We start from the raw sequence: 374 nt of genomic DNA on the forward strand, positions 1-374 counted from the left end.
AACGCGCACACAATCCAATCTCCAAAGCATTCCCCTGAGCACAACACGAAACGCAGCTGCCGTGGGATTTTTTTTCTCACAGCGCCTTCGTCTCCTCCAGGAAACTTCACCTTGGAGCAACAGCTGGCTCAGGATCTCTACTTGCAATACTCGGAGGACATCCTGATGGAGGCGAAGGAGGTCCTCGAGCTGCAGTCTCGGGACTACATGAGGTGTGACCCCAGGGAACACGTGGAGGGCGAAACCTACGTACAGTTCACCGAGCTCCTTCAGGTACGAGTGATATTAATGCTCAATGGGAGACTGATTGCCGGAGAGTTTGGAATGGGTTAGTTAAGAGTAGCATGTGGTGCAGTGTGGTAATGTGCGTGCGA

The 374-nt window shown here is 52.7% G+C and overlaps 1 protein-coding gene across 5 annotated transcripts in view; it reads left to right on the forward strand.

Moving 5' to 3' along the window:
- Positions 1–374, forward strand: part of LOC119589152 — a 28,879-nt gene that overhangs the window by 21,239 nt on the left and 7,266 nt on the right. For all 5 annotated transcript variants that reach the window (XM_037937729.1, XM_037937727.1, XM_037937728.1 and 2 more), the window contains one exon: positions 101–273. In XM_037937729.1, coding sequence (XP_037793657.1) covers positions 101–273 — 173 coding nt within the window. The remainder of the gene's footprint in view (positions 1–100; positions 274–374) is intronic.

The sequence above is a fragment of the Penaeus monodon genome, chromosome 25 (genome assembly GCF_015228065.2).
Source record: "Penaeus monodon isolate SGIC_2016 chromosome 25, NSTDA_Pmon_1, whole genome shotgun sequence".
Lineage (NCBI taxonomy): Eukaryota > Metazoa > Arthropoda > Malacostraca > Decapoda > Penaeidae > Penaeus > Penaeus monodon.